The sequence below is a fragment of the Nelumbo lutea genome, chromosome 3 (genome assembly GCF_056320005.1).
Source record: "Nelumbo lutea isolate HS-2025 chromosome 3, American lotus-T2T, whole genome shotgun sequence".
In the NCBI taxonomy this organism is placed as follows: Eukaryota; Viridiplantae; Streptophyta; class Magnoliopsida; order Proteales; family Nelumbonaceae; genus Nelumbo; species Nelumbo lutea.
In genome coordinates, this window is record NC_142686.1 from 8019999 (window position 1) to 8040469 (window position 20471).

The following is a 20471-nucleotide window of genomic DNA, read 5'->3' on the forward strand; positions in this document are numbered from 1 at the left end:
TCATCACACAGAATGTCATGGTCGCACATCAGAAACATCTACTGCACTTGTATATATTATTCATTGGGAGATGCTCCCAACATATGACAAATTGTGGCTGTGAGGTTGATTTGAGGAGCGCTCTGTGAATATCACACCCCATTGTCAACGGATGCCCTATAATACATCCCAGCCGTGTATTGAGAACATCTCAGGTGCACACTGAGATGTGCATGTGAGGTGCAAACGTGAACTCGACAATTAGGGCTTTTTCGTAGTTATGTAAAATAAGAAAGGAATTAAGGGCAAAATGGGTAAACAAACCAAACTATAAGATCATGTAAAACCCCAATTCTTCCCTGGCCGCCGCTCTGGAGCGAGAGAGAAATGACGACCCGCTTCAAGAAGAACAGGAAGAAGAGAGGGCACGTCAGCGCCGGGCACGGCCGAATCGGGAAGCACCGGAAGCACCCGGGAGGTCGTGGTAACGCCGGAGGCATGCATCACCACCGGATCCTCTTCGACAAATATCATCCTGGTTACTTCGGTAAAGTGGGTATGCGTTACTTCCATAAGCTTCGCAACAAGTTCTATTGCCCCATTGTCAACATCGACAAACTCTGGTCTATGATCCCTCGAAATATCAAGGATAAGGCCTCCGCCGATAACGTTCCCCTCGTCGATGTTACCCAGTTCGGTTACTTCAAGGTGCTGGGCAAGGGTGTCCTACCTCCATCTCAGCCCATCGTCGTGAAGACGAAGCTCGTATCCAAGATTGCGGAGAAGAAGATCAAGGAGGCCGGTGGTGCCGTCGTACTCACCGCTTAGATTTACTAATGTATGGTGACCGAAACCGCTACTCTTTTTTTTTGCCTTTTTCTCCTTTTATTAGGGTTTAAATTTTGGATATTAATATTAAAATTTAAGTGAAATGACTCAGAGTATCAATTGAGTACTTGGTTGTCTTCATTAGTCTGTCTGGTGATCTATACATGGGAACTTTTTCATGATTTTTGGTTGAGTCTTTATTTGATGTATGCTATGGTCTTACAGTGCTTATTATTTCTTGCTAGGCTAAATGGATTTTGTTCATATCAGTTGGTCTGAATTTTTTAATTTGTTTGCGACAACTTACTCGGTAATGATAAAAACGGTTAGTATTTGTGTGAATTAGGCTTGGATTTCGAAATGAAAACCTCTAAACGTTATCCCATTATGACGTGCTAACAAATGTTGACCTGAAATCAAAGTATGCAAGTGTTTGTATTTCGCAAAGTTAAATGTGCTATACAAGCATATCTGCTGTTTCCGTTTTATAGAAAAACAGTATTTATAAGCTTGATTTTATTTCATTGATGAGTGCTGATTCATGTGTCAATATTCTCAATATTTGTTCTTAGTACTAGTTTCCTCTCTGAGTTGTTCTTGCTGTTTGCTTGGATATTATAGTGTAAGGGTTGTATAAGACCACTGGGCATGCCTTTCCCTTCTTGGTATTATAAGCTACACAGAAACTTAGAAAGCTTATTGTGTGTTTTGCTGGAAGTTTGCTTCTGCATTAATTTCACACCCAAAGAAAAAGCTTTGAAGGTTATAGCAACGGTGCCAAACAGTTTCTGTCCTACCTAATCAAATTCAAAAGCGCTTTCATGAAACTTGAACCTATGGTATTTTAGTTATAGCAATGGTGCCAAACAGCTTCTGTCCTACCTAATCAAATTCAAAAGCGCTTTCATGAGACTTGAATCTATGGTATTGTAGTAATGGTAACAACATTGAAACCAATTTCAATAAAAAGATGCAATATGTTGATATAAGCACATAAGTTCGGATGTTATTCGGATTGGGTAGGACTGAATCCATGTTTCATATTTGATCCAATTATATAAGCAAATCAAATGCCTGTCTGTGAACGTGCCGGAAAACCGCCTGTCCGACCAAAAACTCTCCCTGAAGTACTTGGTGAAGTTGGCGTGGCAGTACTCTGGCGCCCCTACTGTTCTAAACTTGAGGCAGGTCGTCCATAGTTTCGAAACATCGTCTACCACCACAAGATCAGAATCCAAATATATAACCTGGCGAACGCAGGGCTCGAGAATGTCCGCGAGATAAATTCCTAGCGTAATTCAAGGGCTGCTCCAGGGCTTGCCTCACCGAAGTGGAGATCAGGTTCCTAACAATCTCCGGATTGAAGAAATAAGCTTTGAATTTCAACTACGAGAACGTAGAACGAACTAGGGTTTCGAGATTGGTCTCCGACTCCGACACGAGAAAATGGAAGAAAATGTTCTTGGGACAGGGAATGCTGCAGGATAGAGTGAACGGCGGCGATGGAGCCAGGGAGGTACTCAATGTCGAGAGCCATGGCGATGTGGACGAGAGAGGGAAGTAGCACGATTATCGAAATAATACGGCAGTTCTACTGATATCCTCAAACTTTAGTCAAATAATACTTTTGGTGAGCCGATGAATTGAAACTCCGTCGAGAACTGAGCTTTGGGAAGTGGCACGATTATCAAAACAGAACTCAAGTTTCAAAATCACAAAATCTTTTTTTTTTTTGCGGCATATAAGATGATCTGAAGCCTTCTCAACTTAAGGTTGACGATGCTAAATTTCATGTAAATTGCTGAAATCCTTCCACCCGTGATGATTGTTTGTCGTTGGGGTGGTGATTTTACTGTCGCTACCGGGTGGATGGGGAGAGAGCGTGAGATTTGTCACAGGAGAGGAGTGGTGAGGAGCAAAACTCGTGTTTTACTTAACTTCTTACATGATTTGGCCCTTTGCACGATCCGGAGACACGTGGCGCGTCCTTAGATTGCCTGAACACAGCGCGCCTGGACTGAAGCGGAACTCCCAAAATTTATGTTGGATTTTGCTTGCACAAAAAAAGATATGCAGTATGCGATGCCTCTGTACCTCTATGACTTGGTTTCTTACACTTCAGCTCTAAGAGTATTCTGTTTGGTTTAGGAGAGAGCAAATCAGCCCCCCACAACGTTTTACAACACATCTCCGCCGTGTATTAAGAATATCTCTCAATGATGAAATAAAAAATGATGATATCATCATCAGGAGATATTTACAAGACAAAACGGGGATGTTCTGTTTGATGTTGTGAGGGGCTGATTTGAATTCGATTTAGGAGTGGAATCATTGTAAGGATGGAACGTTTTGACCCTCGACTAAGGCATTGTAGGGATGGATTGCTTGCCTTGTCATGCGAGGAATTTGTGCGAGGCCCGAGTAGAGCTTCAGTGGTTTGCCAGCAGAAATCCTGTGTGGGCTTGGTTATAACTTTTGCCATGTGTACCGTTAGATACTTTATATTTTTAAGAAATGTATCGAAATATTTCGTAGGTAGAAATGCATGCTAAATGTTTTTTTTGGAGCCTAAAGGTCATATAATCTGAAAGGGCACTGGATAATCGGGAATCGGCCAAATGGTCTGGCCATGAGGTTGATCTATTGGTCGATGTCCTTATCTATATGAATGGTATGATATTCTTATAAGGGAAAATCTATGACCAATCAAAGCATTCCGAATATCACCTGATTGGTCACTTATCATATCCAGACTCTCCGATTTTTTATTTCTCAATGCTCCTCTTCTCGTCTTGGCCATCATCGTCTCCTCTCCATTGTTTAATCATTATTTTTGCTCGAAGACCTATTCCTATTTTTTGTGTATTACTAAGATCCCTCTATTTTGTAATCTCCTTGCTTATTGTTCGTTCTTTTAGATAGAAGTGTAAAATGACATTTTGGCCCTCATTTCCGTTTGATCAAAATAGCATAAAAAAAACAGTAACAACAAATGACAAATAGTAAATTAAAACTGAAAATAAAAATAAAATATGCAATAAGAATATTTTTTTCTATTATTATCTATTTTATTTTTATTTTTGTCATTTTCCTTTGTTTTCTTCTTTAATTATGGTTTTTTTATTTTCAACATTACCTTTGGCTTTATTTTCAAAATAAAATAATATCAGCATGGGAGGATTTTATATTTAGAAGTGTTACAAGAAACTCTTAATGATATTTTAGAAATAACAAATAAACATTGCCGACAAAAGATATACAAAGGGTTCACAATAGAAGAAGGATACTGTTTATAGGGGGAGCTACTAGTAAACTAAGAGGGGCTGCAATTCAAATTTCTGAGGTAGATTGCAGTCCATTTATCCTTTTAAGTAAAAAGGGAAAATTTTTTATTAATACGTTGTAAGGGCATTTGTATCTTTTCAAATGTCATTTAATGGTTGATTGACGACTGATTGAGGGTAGGTATTGGATTGGCATGCTCCAAAATGGCATAGGTACCAAAATGGCACTAAGCCCAAATTACAATTACTAATATCGGCAAAGAGTTGTCTTGAGAGTTGAGAATACACAAGGAACAAACTACATACGTAGGTCTGTCTTTATTGGAAACAATAGAATGCGACAATAGAGAAAACCCATATTGTTTCTAATAAAGGACCTATTTGGTTATTTTCTGAATGGTGAAAAAAATTTCTTCATGTTGGGAGGAAACTTCAAAAAGTAAGCTAACATGAAGGAAACTTTAAAAAGTAAGCTTTCCCCAACTTATGGCTCACATACAAATCAGACAAACATTTCTTTAATAAATGATTTAATCAAACGGCGTTTTAGGAGAAATGACCATATTGGCATTGGTGCCACTTTTCAGACAAACACCATTAAATACTAACGCCTAACCAATAGTGAAAACTGATAGGAGTTGGAGGCTCCTCCAACCGAGTTCAGCTGGGTTACACATCCACATGTTACAATGTGGGCTGCAATTCCATCCGCGTTGTAATACATAGATGGTTTAAGTGGCGTATATAAAAAGTAGAAGACAAGGAGTGTTAACTTTTGTTACTTTTTTTTTTACATTTTTTAACCTAAAAAAATAAAAGAAAAGCTTTGAGTTATTCATGGTTTTTGAACCGTTGTTGATTTAGACGATTAGACCGTTAAGCTCGAGAACCATGCAGGGCGATTTTATTTTACCTCAAACCTAGTTCCTAGCCAAAAACCTTTGAATCAGTCAATTATCTATCGACTTGGGCAATCAAATCGTCAACCCGTTCAACGATTTTTGACTATTTTTATTTTATTATTTATTTTAAAAAAATTTAAACTTTTATGTTAAAAAGGGCCATTCATTTGAATTGGACAGTTAAACTGTCATTTCGAAAATCAGTGACCAGAATGGTTTTATTTTTGGGTCAGTTTTTAATTGTCAACCCTTTCTCATTTTCTTCTAAGGGAATAGCCATTTCCCTCCTCCCTTGGGAATGAAATCCCATCCTAGTTGATTCCAATTCCTATCTAAACCTAACAAACCATAGGATTAGACCATTCTGAAACCAATTCAATCTATGAACCAAATGGACGTTAAGCTTCTTCGTGTGAATACACTTGAGCCCATTTTTATTTCTACATGTCTAAGCCTAAAATTATGAATGAATTATAAGGTTACATAGAATCATGGTTTTCAAAATTGGACTGGATCAGGTACTCAAATTGGAAAATTGGGAACCGGTTCTGTTTTACCTCAGAACTGTTATTTTGTCAAAAACCATTAACCCGGGCATTCGAACCGTTCAAAACGATTTTGACTGTTGTTTATTTTTTATCAGAATGAATCATCCATTCGATTTGAATGATTAGACCATTCAACCCAAGAACCGGAGTTCTGACCGATTCGTTGTTTGGTTCAGTTTAAAACCTTGCATAGAATTGATATGATAACTTTTTTTTTAACTTTGGCTTTACATTGAGTAATATGGTCTGATTAATACAGTGTGAATTTGTATTTCTTTTGTCAAAGTTGGCCTTACATTAACTAATATAGTCTGTTTAATACTGTATAAGTTTCTTTATTAGGATACATAATAATTCACTTGTACTTTTGTCAAGTTGGAACAACTCGTCGACGACAAAGCTTAACGGATAAGTTTAAAGTTTTTCTTTCATTCTTTTGATTGAAAAAATGTTAAGAAAATAAGTAACGGGAGTTGCATTACTTTTTGATACGTCACTTGAAACCATCTGCGTGTTACAACTCCAATGGAAGTGCAGCCTGCGTTATAACATATGGATTGTAGCTCATCAGGTCTCATTTTGGACGGGAGAGTCCACTTGATGTAAAACATGAGGAAAATATCACGATGACGGGATCATCTCTGGGAAATGTTTTCAATACACGATTGAGATATGATGTGGGCGCATTCGTAATTTCAGAAGCACAATTTTTTTTTGTTTCTCCAAAAAGAAAAATAGAGGTGATTATTTCAGGACGGCCCAAACCCATGCATATTATGCATATCTATATATCTATATATATACAAAAAAACAAAAGGAGTACAGACGAGCTCCCTTAGTTGGCTAAATGGAATATCTTCGCGTGCGAGCTTTAAGCTTGCACGTGTGGATTCTAAGGTTGGCCATGGACCGGGGGCGCGGGCAAATGATCATCCTTACTAACGGCTAATTCGGATTAGCTGAATGAACTGTGGAATCATGAGACCAGTAATAGAATAAAATACATGGGATCCGCACCTAAGTTGATGCGATCACCCGAGTTGGTTATCATCATCGTCATCACAATATTTTATTCAATAGGTTGCTTCAAAAACCGATCTCGTTGCATTTAATTTTGATGATTATGCGTACTAGAACTTTGAATAAAAATAAATAATATTACATGAAATATTAAATAATCTTCTCCGGATAGGTTGCCGTTCTTGCTACCTTGCGTGCATTCATCAGCACTTTTTCTGTGATTGTGAAGCATGCCTCCTGAACCAGGACTGCATCACTCTGTAGAATAAACCTTGATGATAATACAGTGGAGATGTTGTTTACACTTTACAGAATAATCGATTTTTCCATATCGATTTGGTGTTCAACATTTTGAATTTCGAAAAACCCGCTCTCTTTTCGCAGAAACAATTTCATCCCAAAAAACAGAGAGGACGTAGGAATTTGATACTTCCACACTCCCCGATTTATTATTATTTCTCAATGCTCCTCGTCTTTGTCACCATCGTCTCCTCCCCATTGTTTAATCCTGTCCCCGGCAATGGAAGCCTTCAAAACAGCATACCAACCACTCAAAGATCAGACCCATTTTATAAAACCTATTTGCCATTGAAGTAGTCGTCTGGTCGGTTAGTTACCTCTTTATTCCAGTTAGTTCTGTAAGTCATCCAGAAGAGGACGGCGGTTTGCAAGATGGTCCCAGATAGCATTCCATACCAAATCCCCTGAGAAATCAGAAAAGAGGGAGTTAATTATCAGAGAGATTCATCCAAACACATGCCATGCTGTGTAGTTGATAGTGTTTGATTAGTTGTTTACCGTGACGCCCATGTCGAGCTTATAACCCAGTACGAGCCCCAAAGGAATTCCAAATAAATAGTAGCAGCTTATGTTGACATAAGCTACAAGAGCTTGCCATCCGGCTCCAATGGCCACCCCTGCAAAATAGCTTCGGATCAGAGGAACCGAATGAAAATAACAAATAAAAGAAAGGGATAGATCATGAATTCCCCTAGACTGAGAATTGGGAATAGTTGGATGGGTGCGTACCGGAGAGGACTGGTTGGACATTGTTGATGATGATGGAGATGGCAAGCAATGGGGTGAGCTCAGAAACAAGCTTTCTCACATCCAAACTGCTTGAAAATATTACTGGGAATTGCTTTCGAGTAGAGATTAGAATGATAGAGAGTAGGAGGCCGATCAAGCATGAAGTGATCACAACCACGACGACTGAAAACTTCGCAATCCTTGGGTGCCCAGCTCCCAGTTCATTCGAGATTCTCACACTGTATTTTTTTAAGATGCACAAAGTAATCAGGGATAATTACCGTTCAATTTGTATATAGAGATGAACAGATCGAGAGCGACTCTGCTTCTGTTACGAACCTTATGGCTGCATTGCATCCAAGAGCCACCATAACTGCCCATCCCAATATGTTCATGCTGCAAATTCAATCAAATAATTCAATACAGCATAAACCAGCAACTGATCCAAATCCAAGCTACTATATGTTTATGCTATCAACTACCAATCTGGGTCCTTTAACCCATCCCTCTACAGTCTACTCTAGATTAAAATGATCAGGACCCACTAATACCTCCACAGATCCTACTTTGAAAGAACAGAGATTAGTTTTTGTTTTTCTTGGCAAGCCATTTTCTGGCTAGAAATTGTTCTTCTGGGTTCCCACCTGGCAAACCTTGTACATTTTTCAATTATTCAGGTTTCTTTTTTCAAAAAGGAAGCCATCAGCTCCCTTGTTTTTTCTGCAACATAAAACAACTATCATTTTCATCTGTAACCTATAATAAATCCACCGTTGAGGGGGTACTGCAAGCTCTGCAGATGTGAGTTTATTTGCCGACAGTCTCTTTTCAAACCCAAGACTGGATTTCCACCCAAAATGTATAATAGTTTGGAGTTTAATACTTATGTGTTCCGCTCTGTTTCCTTTTGGTTGTTACTCTGATATTCAAGAAAACATGTATCTACATTGCAAATCTATTATTATATATATAATTCATTTGGGCTCAGTTTGGAAGGAGTACAAATACAAACAAAAATACAAAACCTTGTATTTTGTAATTGGTACTATTTTGTATGCATTGTATTTTTTTGTATATTTGTATTTATACTTTTTCCAATCTGAGCCTGAAAATGAAGATGAAAACATCTGTGAAAGTGAAATCGCTCGGAGACAGAGACAAAATCCCAAGTCAGTTTCGGTTTTTCTAGATGGCAGGTCTTGCGTAGTCCAGAGGTGATTATTTCTAGGCCGGTCCGATTCTCATTATTTTGCTATATTACCAGTCCAGCTCTTCTAAGCCCTGTTGCCCTGGCTAGCACTGGCCGGTGGAAATAGGGTCATGTTATCACGTGAAGTCTAAGATTCTTTTTCAATGTCTTATCCACCGTTTGGCTTTTCCTGTATGCTGGCAGGCTCCCTGACGCGACGAGGCAATCAAGTGTATAAAACAAATAAGATGAGCTACCATTGTTTTTGATTTGATAAAAGGCCAGGTGACAAACTTAGAGAACTTACCATATTGACAAGGCATCCACCGAAACTTCAGCGTCCTTCAGATATCCAGCAAAAAGAATTAGAGCCATAAAATACCACACCTCCAAGCTGCGCACATCGTATATCATAGTAAGATTGAAATGAGAAGAGTTACACCATAACACCAACTTAATAATTAAGTTTCTGACAATTTCGAATGGGCTCTCTTAAAGCTTCGAGTAGAGATTAGAATGATGGATCATCAGAGTCCAATACTTACACTTAGGACCAATTTGATAATAGCCGAATTTGCTGGATTCAAGTAGCATTTATTGCTTTATCTTTTAATTAATAAAATAATTAAATATTAATATTTTTAAGGATACAGTGATTCAACTAACTTAACAAAGGAGTTGGAAGTTAGGAGTGCACAACTTGCTTAAAAGAAAAAGCAATAAGCATTTAAGTTCAACATTTTCAACTGTTATTTAGATAAAGAGAAGAGATCGTGGGGGAGATAAAATCATAAAACAGGCCCGACCCCATCATTGTTTTATTATTATTTTTTATAGGCAAAAGGCCAAAAATTTCATTAATGCGTTGATTTACAATTCTCTCAAAAGAGGGAATGTCGATATTTTGAAAAAAAAAAATCATTTCCCAAGGCTTAGTTTGGAAGGAGAACAAATTTGTAAAGTAGAAAGCCTCTTTCCAAACTGAGCTTAAATGGATCATAATTGAAGGTACATCGAGTTAAATTATTTAGGTGAAACAATAGGCTGTGTGTCATTCAGTCAGAGACCGAAACAAAGATTCTTGGGCAGACTAGCATGAGTCAGGACCATGATGGATCATCAGTCATTAATTATTATTTATTTATTTTAAAGCCTAGCATGAGTCAGCGACAGAGAGTTGTAACACGTGAATCAAGGAAGCGATGGTTAGGTGGAGGCGGTAGTGACTAGTGAGGAGTGAGAATGAGTAATTAGAAAAAGTTACCAGAGCATCACCGCCGATGCCAGAGATAACCTAACGAATCCCCATAGGTTCTGAAAGGCCTTCATTGAGAACCCAGACCAAGCTCGGCCGCATGTGCCGCTAAATATGTAAACCAGCTGAGCCACCACGATGAAAATCCACGACGCGTTGAGAACCACAGCCGCCCCCACCAGACCCCATCCAAGCCTCAACATCAATAGCCAGCTGAAGAAGGTATGCAGGATTAATGCCACCGCGGATATCACCGCCATTACCATCATCTTGCTCTGAGCCTGCAAGAACTTGGCAATCGGAAAGTTCATAGCATAGGCAAAGAGCTGTGGAATCATCCATACGGAGAAACTCCCTGCCGCCTCAGCGATCTGATGCTGCTCGCCGATTAGTTTCAAAAATGGACCGGCGAATATGTAAAGAAAGCATAATACGATGGCCGTCGTATTAAGTATGACCCACGATCTCTGCATGTAGATCCCCAGCATATCGAGCTGTCCTGCTCCGAACGCCTGCCCGCACAGAGTCTCGAGCGCGCTCCCCATGCCCAACTGTTCCAACACATGTATAAGTAAATTGTATATATTAACGCAAGAAGGCGTTAGTCTGAGATTCAGATCATAAGCACGGAAGTGATGTACAGTACCATAACACCGAAGGAGAATCCGGCAATAACGGAATTCTCGACGGAGACGGCTGCGAGGTCGAGAGTTCCCACTTGACCGGCGAAGACCTGTGTTATAGCGCCGAGGGAGTACTGACAAATAGATGTGAAGATGGCTGGGCCTGCCAGAAACCAGAGCTTCCTCGATTCGATCCCGAACTCTCTAAAGAAGTCTCCAGCATTGATTATAGGATCGATATCGCCCGCTTCCGCTGTAAACGAGGAACCGAAGGAGCTATTTCTGCTCTGCTTGGCTAGTTCATATGGCGCTTCATCCCGGTTCGACAGGAGTGGCTGACGATTATCCTCCATGACTCCTCGGGTGGACTCCAAAGACGCGCAGAGATACGGGGGTACCCGGCCGGATAGGGAGGGAGCTTTGCTCATTTATTAAGCTGGAAGCTGAAGCTACTAGCGTTGGATGTGGACAACGACTCAGGATCTCCTGTACTCTTCACTCTGCACATCTTACTGCATTTCCAATGAAAAGAGGCCACGTAACCTTTATATGTAACAATGTTGTTAATCGTTTCAAGATAAACAGAAACGATTCATGATAATATTTTAGTTATAAAAATGAAATTGATTAAAAGTAAATTGGTTTTTATTTAAATCTAAAATGCATGCATTTATAAAAAATGGTTGTATTTGGTTTGACTTATATTTACAAGCCCTAGACATGGATTCCACCTATGGATCCCTCAAAATTGAATCTAGATTTGTTAAGGTAGCAATGCCTGAATTTCAAATTGGGACTTGGATTTTGTTAGATGCCAAAAATCTTTTATGATCTTTGTGATTATTTTAAACTTTTTTTTTTATTTTTCTATTTTTTTGAAAAAAAAAATCAAATATGAGAGCATCTAAACTTGCCCATAATCGACCACTTGTACGAAGTTCAAATTTTCTCACACTCTTAGAGAAGGGAATAGATGTGCAAGACAATATGAATCTTCCTTGTCTTGTATATAATCTTAGTCTGTCTACCTTTCATTTTTTGAGATACCTGTTCCTTGTTTTCTTGTTTTTTTGTGAGGGTGGAGAGAGAAAAGATGTGTGTTTCATTGTCCGGATTAGGGTTAGACACTTAGATGGACCAAGTATTCCCTTTATTAAACAATGGTTGATCAATAAAATTTTAAGATAACCTTTTCTCCTTATAAGAAAATTATGGAATCCTAAAAGGAAAAAATAAAACCTTGTTCCACAATCAATTTCAGTGTCATTTAACATTTTTTAATTAGGAAACCAAATCTAATCAGTATTCACATGCATTATTTTAAAACCAACTAGGGCAGCCGTGTAGGATTACTCTAGTTTCATTTCAAAACCACTTTATTAAAAAAAAGACATCTCTTATAAATCAATATTTTTTTTTCCATTAATTCTCTCTGAATTCTTGTTTGACTAACAGCCCTCTTAACTCTCTCCATCTCTAATTTTTTAGGTGGGGATTGACGGTTATCGTCTAAAATGGAAAGGATGCTTGATAGAGTCCACTGGTCACCAGAGCTTGTTTTAATTTGACTGGTAAGTATATAATCTAGAACAGTAATGGCTAGGAACAATACAATCCATCTCTCTGCAGACCACACATTGATTAAATCTTATCTAACATCTCAGAAAGGCAAATATTCAAGTGCCGATCAATGGAGAAGGCGTGTCAGACAATAACGGACAATTATAATGACGAAGGCAGTGACGGCACCAATAACATATGCTGTGTTTGTTTGTTAAAAAAACTCTGCAACATCGTATCACATAAATTCTTGTTTTTCCCAATTAACAGTGTCAATTGATGGCTTTGGTTATCTAAACCTTATCAAATCAGATTTCTACACTCTATTGGATTGTGTCCATTCAAAATAAATTAATCATATTTCTACATTCTATTGGATTGTGTCCATTCAAAATAAATTGGTATTAGGCTAAAACCCTTGCCCAATTTGAAATCAATCAAAATTAAAGCCAATATAAAATTACTTTGATGAAAGTTATTTTATAAAAGCACTTTTATAGAAATAATTTTACAAAAGTATTTTTATAAAAGCATTTTTCTAAAAGTTCTTTTACAGGAAAGCACTTTATGAAATCACTTTTACAAAAAAAACTTTTACAAAAGTACTTTTATTCACAAAAGCACTTCTATAGAATTACTTTTATAAAAACACTTTTATGAAAGCACTTTTATGGAAACATTTTTACAAAAGTACTTTTATGAAAGCACTTTATAAAAACACATGTAAAAGTACTTTTATGAAAACACTTTTACGAAAATAATGCTTTATAAAAATCTATGAAAGTACTTTTCTAAAAGTGCTTTTACAAAAGCACTTCTACAAAAGTGCATTTATATAATTTTTGATATTTTATTTGGTTTGGATTGGATCCATTTACATTTTAATGGATTAGATTCGATTTGGTTTGTATTAGATTTGGACTGAATTGGGTCTAGTCCATTTCTAAGTGGACTCACATTGGATTGGATCGGGTTGGACCAAATCCAATCCAATTGACACCTCTACCCCCAATGCCCAAGTGTTTATTGAAACCAAATGCTGATCTGACACACTTTAATGGGTATTCATTTGAGGTAGGGAATAAAAAATATATAAAGTGAAACCCAACCAAACAACAAAAGCATGAAACATTTATATTTAAAAAGTATAAATAAATGTTTAAAGTAAAAAAGTACAAATAAACGACGTATCCATAAATGCCCACAGAACCACATACATAGATTGCTATTGTTTGTTCAAGAAGGGCCAAGAACCATGGGCGATGGGTTATGGTCCTCGTTAGACTTGTTCATGGGCCGGGTTAGGCCAGGCTTTCACTCTGGATTAACAGAATTTTCTAAGACCCAAGCCTGAGCCCAATCCAACCATTGAGCCTACAACTTGGGCCCGAGCCCGACCCTCATAAAAATCCCGAACTTAGCCCATACTGTTAGCGACTGAATAAAGAGAGAGAGAGAGAGAGAGAGAGAGAGAGAGAGAGAGAGAGAGAGAGAGATTATAAAGAAAAGAATAAAAAATGTATATATTAAATTATAAATATATATTTTATATAATATATAAAATACATATTATATATTTTATAAAATATATAAAATACATATTATATATTTTATAAAATATATAATTCTGAATCGGGCCGGATTTCTTTGACAAATCCCGAGCCCAGTCCGAAACACAGTCGGACTTACTATGTTAGGCCTGAGGTCAGGTCCACGGGCCTATTTACATGACCAAGCCCGACTGTGGTGCGGGCTGGGCCGGGCCGAACTACCCGGCCCATGAACAGGTCTAATCCTCATCATGAACATCCACGTGATTGTGTGAGTACGATGATGATGTTGTACGGCTGTTTTACACTTCTGTGTAATGAAACCGTAGGGATTTGCGACCGATAGAAAGCTCTCAACACTGTCCCATTAAGCCACTGCAGCTACATATTGGGAACATCTCCCTTGTCATTCAAGAGAGATATTCCCAATGTGCGACTGTAATGATATGTTGGAAGAGAATTGGAAGCATTTGTAAATCTGAACTCATAGAAACTGATTAGTGACTTGACAGGTGGACATGAAAGGGTGTGTTAAAGTGGAGTATGGATTCAGTCCTCACAGAACCGTCCTTACAGCCTTTTGGAGCCGTTCATCAATAACATCTTTTTATTTGTATTTTTTTCGTGAGAAATATTTCCAACGTACAACTGCAACTGGCTGTTAACAGGGTGCGAGGACTGAATCTGAATTATGTTGAGTGTTGTTCCGTTCTGAGCATGCGACATAGCAATTATTGTGGCACGTTGGAAAATGAATAAAGTGGAAAGCTTTTCTTCTTATTGAAAGGCACAAAGTTTTGAATGCCTGGTTATCAGAAAAACATGGCTCATCTCCTCCGGGTTCGCATCTGCCCCCAACAGATTTGCCACTCAAAAACGTCCCACAAAATCTATGCGCGACACGTGTTGTGGCATACGTGCACTAAGCACAACGCGTGCGGACTCCATTTCATGCCATTTCCAGAACCTCTGTTAATTCCTCTCTCGCCCAAAAATGTTTCTTCTCCCATTCTACTTCGAACTGAAATCCTTAGCGCCTAAAAGGATTTCCAGCACCTCTGTTTTCAGTACCTCCGGTCGAGTTCCGCTGGCCGACGCCGACGACCATACCGGCAGGAGGTAAGTAGATATATGCTGTTTAAGAAGTAAAATAAAAGAAAACCGGTTTCGATTAATAAGTGTTTGAGTTTCTAACTACTTCCCACGAAAACTTCGACGACGTAACCTTGTTATGCAACTAATGTTGTTTAAGAAGTAAAATAATATATATATATATATATATATATATATATATATATATATATATATATATATATATATATATATATATATATATATATATATATATATATATATGTTTTTTAAGCCCAGGCGGTGAATTTTTTTTGGGGGAAAATGCCCACACTAATTCATTCAACAATCAATTGTAAGATCTTAATTGGAACAAAAGTAACTGAGAAGGAATTGGGGTGATGCGACAAAATACACCTGCAACTAGAAATGAGCTTAAGATTAATGCTCCAAGGAGAGTGAGAAGAATCCCCCAACAAGAGTTTTACGATAATTTCTGCATCATCTTCAAACGTAGCATTGGAGAGACCAAGAGAAATTGCAAACTGGATAGCTTCAGACAAGCTAAGGTGAGTGAGAAGAACCCCCCAACAAGTGGTGCTTTCAAAGTGAATTTTAATGGAGCCTGTAAGCGGTCTCGTCCAGTGTGTAGGTAAAGCATGAACCAAAGGGGCAAGAGGTAGTGATGTGGAGGTAATACGATCAACTCGGACGCCAAGCAAATCGATTAGGTCTGAGCTAATCGACCGGAGGTGCTGGAAACCCTTTTGGGCGCCAAGGGTTTCAGTTCGATGTAGAGTGAGAGAAGAAACCCTTTTGGGTGAGAAAAGAATTAACGGAGGTGCTGGAAACGGCGTGAAATAGAATCCGCACGTGTCGCGCATAGGTTTTGTGGGATTTTTTGGGGGCATGTCTGGGGGGCAGATCCATATTCATTATGGTCCACATTATGCGAGGGGTCAATGTGGACCATAAACGTAATTAGTATTTTCTCAAAAATGCTCAAAAAAAGCCTAAAATTTTACATTATCAAAAACAGCTTTATTTCCTGAGAAAGCACTTATTCATATGTTCCAAACATCTAAGTGCCTATTGGTGTGATCTTGATCTAAAATAAGTGCTCTTTTCAATGAATGCTTGAAAATAAGCACTCCCAAATTCCCGGGGGATTATGAAATGCTATTGCTACTTTTTATTTATTTATTTATTTATTTATTTATTTATTTATTATTATTATTATTATTATTATTATTATTATTATTATTATTATTATTATTATTATTATTGTGGTTTTACTATAGTGTGATAAATTTTATGATAAATAAAAAAAAAACCTAGCCGCTTAATTCATAAGAATTGAGGTCACATGTCAACAAGTGGACAGTTTACCAACTCACAGGATGTATGGTTTATAAAAGGGAAAAACAAGACCATACACATTGGCCAATACTCCCTGATGGTTTAAAAATATAAAACTTTATCGTCCACATATTATATGATTTTATGGAGCATGATATTAAATAATCAGGAAATATATATATATATATATATATATATATATATATATATATTCTTTAAACCAGAAATCATGAACATATATTATATGAATTGTGGAACATGATATTATATGATCAGAAAATATATATTCTTTAAATAAGAAATTCAAGAACAAATATTATATGATTTATAGAACATGATATTAAATAATCAGGAAATATATATTCTTTAAACCAAAAATTCCAGAACAGACATTATATAATTTATGGAACATGATATTAAATAACCAGGAAATATATCCTTTAAACCATAAATATTAAACAACACATATTATATGATTTATAGAACATGATATTAAATAAACAGGAAATATATTCTTTAAACCAAAAAATTCAAGAACATGTCTTTGCTTTTGATTTTGGAAACAAGAAACAAGTTAATTTGTTTTAAAACCGATGATTTTAATATATTTTTGGAAGTCATCACAACAATAAAAAAAAAAAAAAAACAATTTACATTGGAAATCACCACCGAAAATTTACATATTATTATAAGCATGTTTTAATTTGTTTTCAGTGAAGCAAAGGTTTAAATAAAATTTTCCTACAATAGGAGAGACAATAAAGATCAATGAGGACAGCAAGCCATGCTTTGTCACTTTTTAAGATTGATGATCGTTGAACCACTGGTCAACCAAATCATCCCCAATTATTTTCAGGAATAGTAGATGAATGATGTAACAAAACAAAAGAAAAAGGAAATAAACCCAACCCCCCTATGTTACATAAGAAGAATTCTAACAGAAAAAAAGAGAATGAATTAGCTTTCTTTTTCTTTTGATGGCTATGGGACCAATGATAATACCCTATTCCATCCATAAAACACAAATGACCAGCAACCTCTCACTCTCGCTTAGCATTTATGACTAGCATGGGACATAATGATTCGTCCCACAGCTATTATTATTATTATTCCAAAAAACAGAATGAATAACAATCTAATTGGACAATGGGGTCAGAATCATATTTAAAACGGTATTAAACATCTTGTTAAAGCATGAACTGGCCAAGATATAAAACATCTTAGTTTTGTTTTGGTAAATTTAAGTAATTTTGTTTAATTAGGTAATTAGTCAACATAGTTTAATTACTTAATTTTATTTGTTTGGTAACTTTAGGTGTCTTACATAGTAACTATCATATGCTTGATTAAAGGACACTGTAAGAAGAAGAGATTGAAGGCTGCGTAGCACATGTTATTACACGTGGTTTGGTTTTGAGAAATGGGTATAAAATGGTTTTGAAAAATTGAAGCCAAAATAAAAAAAGTATTGAAAAAGGGTCATTTCATACTAATCGGTTTTGTAAAGAGGGTCACCTCAAACGTAGTATTACCCATTTTCATAATCTTCTTCACCCGTAATGTTAATATGGATTTTCAAAAAAAAACCCTGGATTTCTCACAACGTATTAAAACTGTACATTTAAGTCGGCTTTTGACCATTGCTGAAACATATCTAGGGTGCTAACCAGCATTTGATTGTTTAGAATTGATAAATTTAATCTTATATTTGAATATTTTGTAACAAAAACATGTAAGTGAAAGTATAAATCAAGAATCTACCTTTGCATCGCATTGCAGAAGCTGCTGTCTTCTATACAGATTCAATCTCAAAAATTATCTGCACTTAGAACATGTTAAAACAAGTAACAAAAGAAAGATTCAAAGAAAGTAAAAAAAAAAAGGAAATATTATTGATCTTACAGATAGAATTTTTGAGGCCAACAAGAATATACGAAGTTCCTCTCCGGCCAATTGTACTATGCTTCACCACCATTGAAGCTATCGTCGCTATCTCCTCGTTGGCTTCCTTCTTGGTTTTACGTCTCTAACCCACCCCCAAAGACATAAAGGAGAGAAGGAGAGAAGTTTAATCCACTATATACTGATTCGTATTCTAACATATTCTATCCTCGTACAAAAATAGAAACCTAGTATCAATAATTTACGTGGGCCAATGCTTTTGCCAATTTCCCGGTCAATTATGTTCCTAAATGGCTGGGAACTCTATTTTAGAAACGTGTAGGGGATGGCAAGGAGGGAGAGGGATGATGGTGTGTAGGGCTCTCAATGGTGCGTGAAAATTCGAGATCCAATCTCACAATCTGAATTCAAGAGATGATCTCGGATTTATATATGTAATTGGATTGGATTCGGATGTTACAATTTACATACGATTAATAATTGGATTGGGTTTGGATTTGACCCATTCAATTCGATTAAAATCCGAATCCGATTATGATATAATATTTATTAATTCTAATATATAAGTTTTATACCATTATATCTAAAATTATAAAAATATATTCTATATAATATATTATATGTGAACTTATATATATAATAAATTTAGTGTGTTATATTTATATTAATTTATTATATATAAAAGTTAAAAAATAAATAAATATTTCAATATAAATATATTAATATAAAAGATTTGATGCAGAATCCGATTAAATTTGAATTTGATCCGAATCTATTAAGATTCGAAATTGAATCCAATTGAATTTTAGATCGAATTCCGATGTATACTATCAGTAATCGAATCAGGTGAAAACTTTACTGCATCTGATCCGATTACAACCCTTCTCACGATAGAACTGGAAAGGGGTATCCGAGAAAAGAGAGAGAGAGAGTTTGAGGTTAAATCAGAGGAATGGAAGAAGGGAAAGGAATGATGACATGGACAACTTCCCAACTAGTAAAAGAATAACTATAACAAACTAATTATAGTTACTAGCTCTATCCACCATTATTGTGGAAGAAAGGAAAAGAATAACTATATGTAACACACTAATTATCAATTATTATAGTTATTTTCTATTCATTTAATTAATTGATAATTAGTTTATTAAAATTCAAATAAGCTTTCTCATGTCTATGTTTAAAATATTCCATAGCCATTTTTCATAACTCACCATTTAGATAATTAGATTAGAGAGGAACATAGCTACCAAAAAAAAAGATTAGAGAGGAATATAATCCAAATAAGTAAGGATAGGTCCATTGTAGAATTCTGACTTTCACTGCACATCTACAACATTTTAAAATATCAATTATCCCCACTCTATGCACTAACCGTGAATTGGTTTGTGCCTACGAATTCTGACCTAGGCTGAACTGTCACTCTCCCAACAGAATCTGATTGTAGGCCTCGCAGTAAGTACAATTATTGTTAGAGTTTTAAGAGTGATTTCAGACTGGACAAAAAAGGGAGAATGACTGATCAGCCGAAGTCAGAATTTTTAAGCTCAAAATACTATTGGGGTGGTTGCCAGATTGGAATTGATGCCAATTCACCCATGGACGTTAACGCATAGAGTGTGGGTTGTGGTCATTTTGAATGATCAGAAATCTGCATGGAACAAGTATATATTCAGACAAAATAGAAGTAATTCCGGGCCTGTGAGGTCAATATTGCATATATATCTTTTTATTTTTGGAAATGTACACTCCCTTATTTGCCCCTGCCCTCTGCCAGTCTACGTTGAATATAATGCTAATAAGGCCGGTGGTTGTGTAGTGTAATGCGTAAGGAATGAAGGGTGACCGGAGATATCAATTGCTCGATGAACAGATAAGCCGTTCTCAAGCCACCCTGAAAGTGAAAACAACAGAATCGGTTGATATGAGCGGCCAGCAGCAAACGACGATCCATACATACTTTCAGTTTTGTGGCTTAGTTTGGAATACAACCGCACGTATGGGTAACGCTATTATTGAAAAACACTTGTCCCAACCTCCTTTATCAGGTACAAATTGAGAAGATCGATCTGTCAATGCTTTTCAGCATGATGTGTGGTGTGGCAATATATGCTGCCTTGTGGGTACATGTCACAACCGGTCGGTTTTGGGTCGGAACCACGTAGAATAGGTCCCGGAACTGATAGATAACTCGCGGACCTGGAATCGATCCAGAACTTATAGGGTCTGTAATTCTGGACCCAGGACCGAATCGATCGGTTCTTGGAACAATGGGTCCAACCTGATGGACCCGATTTTGATATGTATGCTAATAATACTTCTGCTAAAAAATAATAAAAAACATGCTAAAAAGGAAACTGATAAAAAGATTA

At 36.7% G+C, this 20471-nt stretch overlaps 1 protein-coding gene and 1 pseudogene across 2 annotated transcripts; one reads left to right on the plus strand and one right to left on the minus strand.

Annotated features, from left to right (window-relative positions):
• The first annotated feature begins 296 nt into the window (after positions 1-296).
• On the plus strand, positions 297-1071 carry LOC148862714 (large ribosomal subunit protein uL15x pseudogene; annotated as a pseudogene). Its single transcript, XR_016108895.1, has one exon. The product of XR_016108895.1 is annotated as a large ribosomal subunit protein uL15x pseudogene (transcript).
• Positions 1072-6622: 5551 nt separating this feature from the next.
• LOC148862715 (protein DETOXIFICATION 29-like) lies at positions 6623-18304 on the minus strand. The gene is made up of 10 exons (XM_088974251.1): positions 18100-18304; positions 17959-18016; positions 10681-11169; positions 10044-10585; positions 9087-9173; positions 7930-7986; positions 7591-7829; positions 7360-7478; positions 7179-7265; positions 6623-7089 (listed from the first exon to the last, which is right to left on the minus strand). Exons 3-10 carry the CDS (start codon positions 11083-11085, stop codon positions 7021-7023), a joined length of 1605 nt encoding a protein of 534 aa, XP_088830377.1. The 5' UTR covers positions 11086-11169; positions 17959-18016; positions 18100-18304; the 3' UTR covers positions 6623-7020.
• Between the last annotated feature and the right edge of the window lie 2167 nt (positions 18305-20471).